The sequence below is a fragment of the Aethalodelphis obliquidens genome, unplaced genomic scaffold (genome assembly GCF_003676395.1).
Source record: "Aethalodelphis obliquidens isolate GAN/ISIS:26980383/991018 unplaced genomic scaffold, ASM367639v1 scaffold69, whole genome shotgun sequence".
In the NCBI taxonomy this organism is placed as follows: Eukaryota; Metazoa; Chordata; class Mammalia; order Artiodactyla; family Delphinidae; genus Aethalodelphis; species Aethalodelphis obliquidens.
The window spans coordinates 9695906-9699728 of NW_020838013.1; the positions used below are offsets into that span (position 1 = coordinate 9695906).

Below are 3823 nucleotides of genomic sequence, written 5' to 3' on the forward strand. Positions count from 1 at the left end.
GTGCCGCCCCCGCCCGCGGGAGCACGTGACTTCCCCGGCCCCGGCCCCGCCTCCGGCCCCCGCCACCATAAAAGCGCTTGCTCCGGAGCCCCAGCGAAGCCGAAATTTCCCGCGCCGGCGGTGCCACTACCAGGTACTCGGGACTCCCAACCCACGCGGAGCGAGAAAGGCAGCGACGGCCGCGTCGGACCCCAGGTTCGCTCCGCGGAGCAGTGACCAGGAGGGGGCGGGCAGAGCGGGTGACGGCGAGGGGCACGGGTCCGGAACTGGGGGACCTGGAGGCGGAGATCGCGGTGACGCGCGGGGTGGGGCGGGTTAGGTTTCGTTTTCCCGCAGCGCGCGGTTTCGTTTTCCTACGGCCGTTCCCGTCGCGCCCCCGCAGGGCCCAGCCCGGACGCCGGCTCGACACCTGTGGCCCCTCGTGTGCCCGAGGCCCCGCCGCATCTGTAGCCACACCCATCGCCTCCTTGGCCAGGACTCACCTGGGCAACACCGTGGCCAGAAGTCCTCAACTTCCGTCTGTGATCCCAACACTTGGGACCCCAACACCCGGGACTACCTGCGGAGACTCACGCGGAACCCTCCTCTCACCTGCGCTATCCCCCGACTGCCCCCGCGACCCCAGCCCTCGCCGCGGAGGGCGCGCCGCTCTCTCTACGCCCAGCCCTTGCGGAGGGAGCAATGGCCGTGGCTCCCGACGGGTGAGCCCGCCGCGCTGCCCGCTGCCGACCCCACCCACGCCCCCGGTGGCCCGCGCGCGCCCTGACGCCCGGCTGCTCCGCCCGCAGGGGGACCCCGCGCGTGCTCTTCGGAGACTGGCTTCTGGGCGAGGTCAGCAGCGGCCGCTACGAGGGACTACGGTGGCTGGACGCGGCCCGAACGCGCTTCCGCGTGCCCTGGAAGCACTTTTCGCGGAAGGACCTGGGAGAGGCCGACTCGCGCATCTTCAAGGTGGGACCCCAGCCCCGCCCGGGGCGGGGGAGGGCCGGTCCAGGCCCAGGCCCGAGTGTCCGGTCCGCGTAATCCACTCAGTCTCTCTCCCCAGGCCTGGGCTGTGGCCCGCGGCAGGTGGCCTCTCCGCAGCAGCGCAGGTGCCCGGCCTACCGCTGAGAGTGCGCTCCGAGCTTCCTGGAAAACCAACTTCCGCTGCGCGCTGCACTGTACGCGGCGCTTCGTGATGTTGCAAGACAACTCGGGGGACCCTACCGACCCTCATAAGGTGTACATGGTCACCCCCGGGCCGGCGTGCGGAGGTGAGGAGGCCACGGCAGGGCTGCCGGCAGGGAGACTTGGCTCTGTCCTGGGAGCAGCCGCTGGGTCGGATTTTCGGTTTTAGAAAACTGGCATGAGAGAGGCTGGTGCCAGATTGCTGGGGGATGGCGGGGCCGGGGTGAGGGCGTGTGGCGCGGCTAGCGGGGACTGGGGATTGCTGGGAGGAAGCTCATAGGCCTGTTGGGATCAGTGAAGGAGAAGTGCGGTTGAGCTTTGAGGAGCTGCCCAGGGATTCACACCTAGGTGTCCCACTCCAGAGTCACAAATCCAGTGTTCCCCCAACCCTAATTCTCCCTCAGAAAGCCCAAGCATTATTAGCCAGGGGGAGGACAAGGCCCTTGAAGATGCCCCACCTACAAGGGTAAGGTCACTGCCCTCTTGGATTCCACCTTGGGGCTGCCCCCTCTCACTGGGCTGGGGAGCTGCTGAGTTATGCTGGGACTGTCTGTCCTCTCCTGCAGGATGGGCTTCTGGGGCCATACCTGGCAGCAGATGCTGGCGAGAGGCTGGGGCATGGGCTGGCCGGGCTGAGCCCTGAGCCCTGTGCCCCAAGCCCAGCTGGAGATGCTGGGGACCTATTGATCCAGGCTCTGCAGCAGAGCTGCCTGGAGGACCATGTGCTGAAAGCTGCGTGTGGGGTGGAGCCGATAGCCCCTGGGGCTCCTGGTGAGGGGCTGTTGGAGGGGGATGCTCTGCCCTGCAGAATCCTGTGTGCCAAGGGGAGGAACAGGCAGGACAGCAGAGTCTCCGGGGAGAGAGGGCTCGGGGGAGGGGGGTGCCCAGCAGGGACGGTGCTGGCCAGAGGTGGGCCACCATCCCTGCTGGGCACAGCTGAGCCTCCTCAGGTCCAGAGCTCCCTGCTTGGGAGTTATGCCCGCCACAGTAAATGTGGCGCCCCAGCCCCAGGCCCAGGGGACAGGAGCTAGGGGACATGTGGAAGGAAATGGGAGGAGCTGGCGGCTCGGGTGCCAGCTCAGGCCTGCCTTCCTCTCCAGACACAGGCCCACCCCCAGCCCCCTGGCAGCCGCGAGAGGCGGAGCCCCGCACCACAGCCTCCCCCAGTGCCTGCACCCTGATGGCAGGGCATCTACACGTGGCTGGTCCCACCTGCTCACAGCTCGGTCTGCACACACTGCCCAGCTTGGGGGCCCTGGACTTGACCATCACGTACAAGGGCCGAACAGTGCTGCGGGAGGTGGTGGGGCGCCCGAGCTGTGTGCTCCTGTATGGCCCCCCCGATGTAGGTGGTGGGGCTTCAGAGCACCAGCGAGTAGCCTTTCCTAGCCCCGCCGAGCTGCCCGACCAGAAGCAGCTCCACTACACAGAGAAGCTGCTGCAGCACGTAGCCCCCGGCCTACAGCTGGAACTCCGGGGTCTCAGGCTGTGGGCCCGGCGCCTGGGCAAGTGTAAGGTCTATTGGGAGGTGGGAGGGCCCCTGGGCTCGGCCAGCTCCTCCACCCCCGCCCGCCTGCTGCCCCGGAACTGCGACACCCCCATCTTTGACTTCAGCACCTTCTTCCAAGGTCAGTGATGCACCTGCCCTGGGGCTGAGGGCCTCCCCGCCTCCCCCCACCCCCCCTCACCAAAGCCCTGTCCTGCAGAACTGGGGGAGTTTGAGGCCTGCCGGCGCCGGGGCTCCCCTCACTACACCATCTATCTGGGCTTTGGGCAGGACCTGTCAGTGGGAAGGCCCAAGGAGAAGAGCCTGGTCCTGGTGAAGGTGAGGTGGAGGGTCCCTGGGGTGGGGGTGGGGGGAGGGAGGGAGGCTGCACACAGCCCTCCCCCCACCTGACCGCGCCCTCCCCACAGCTGGAGCCATGGCTGTGCCGGGCATACCTGGAGGGCGTGCAGCGCGAAGGCGCGTCCTCTCTGGACAGCGGCAGCCTCAGCCTCTGCCTGTCCAGCTCCAACAGCCTCTATGATGACCTGGAGCACTTCCTGGAGCACTTCCTGATGGAGGCGGAGCAGCCCGGCTAGGCTGGGTCCCCAACCCCTCCCAATCTAATAAAAAGATCCCAAGAACCAGTGCTGGTGTCCTGACCAGGGGCAGGCTTGAGACTGAGGCTTGGGAGGGGCACTGTGGATGCGAGGTTCACCCCACTTCACGGGAAGCCCGTGACCTGTGGGCCCAGGAAGGGAGCCCCCTGCCCCGCCCACGTTGGCCTCCTGTGCACACCCATTCTCCTGACTTCACAGTGAAAAAACTCAGGGCATGCTTTAGAGCCAACAGACTGCTCCAAGAGCGCAAGGGCCCCTCAGGACACGTGTTCCCCAGAGGGGGCAGCACCTGGGGCCCCTCTGCCGTGAACAGGGCTCCCCATCTGTGCTGTGCCCAAGGCCTGTCCCTGGCCTTCGAGACCCGCCAACACTGCTGTGCCTGGGAGGGGGCGGACCTAAGTGAAACCCGAGCGATTACTTATAAAACACAACGAGCAGACGAGGGAATCCTGGGACCAGATGGTTGCCCGTGGGAGAAGCGCCACCCGCCCGCCCGCCCGCCTGCGGTTTCTCATCACCAAAGGCTTCGCCTTTCAAGTACTGAGCCAATCAA

General features: G+C 67.0%; 1 protein-coding gene across 5 annotated transcripts; it reads left to right on the forward strand.

Moving 5' to 3' along the window:
- The first annotated feature begins 100 nt into the window (after nucleotides 1-100).
- IRF7 (interferon regulatory factor 7) lies at nucleotides 101-3297 on the forward strand. 5 transcript variants are annotated; one of them, XM_027090630.1, is made up of 9 exons: nucleotides 104-195; nucleotides 383-701; nucleotides 789-951; nucleotides 1046-1253; nucleotides 1572-1633; nucleotides 1734-1938; nucleotides 2268-2795; nucleotides 2874-2992; nucleotides 3082-3297. In XM_027090630.1, the coding sequence occupies exons 2-9, from the start codon at nucleotides 682-684 to the stop codon at nucleotides 3247-3249; spliced, it is 1473 nt and encodes a 490-aa protein (XP_026946431.1). In that variant the 5' UTR covers nucleotides 104-195; nucleotides 383-681; the 3' UTR covers nucleotides 3250-3297. The 5 variants fall into 5 exon arrangements, with proteins under 5 accessions (XP_026946429.1, XP_026946433.1, XP_026946431.1 ...); XM_027090629.1 differs by having other exon boundaries at nucleotides 111-195; nucleotides 320-701; XM_027090631.1 differs by having other exon boundaries at nucleotides 127-195; nucleotides 337-701.
- Nucleotides 3298-3823: the final 526 nt, after the last annotated feature.

Bases quoted from the DNA above. Each gene is read 5' to 3' on its own strand.
- IRF7 (XM_027090628.1), top strand. From the start codon at position 682: ATGGCCGTGGCTCCCGACGG. The intron at 702-788 runs GTGAGCCCGCCG...CTCCGCCCGCAG, and splicing joins ATGGCCGTGGCTCCCGACGG to GGGGACCCCGCGCGTGCTCT. The intron at 2,993-3,081 runs GTGAGGTGGAGG...CCCTCCCCACAG, and splicing joins AGAGCCTGGTCCTGGTGAAG to CTGGAGCCATGGCTGTGCCG.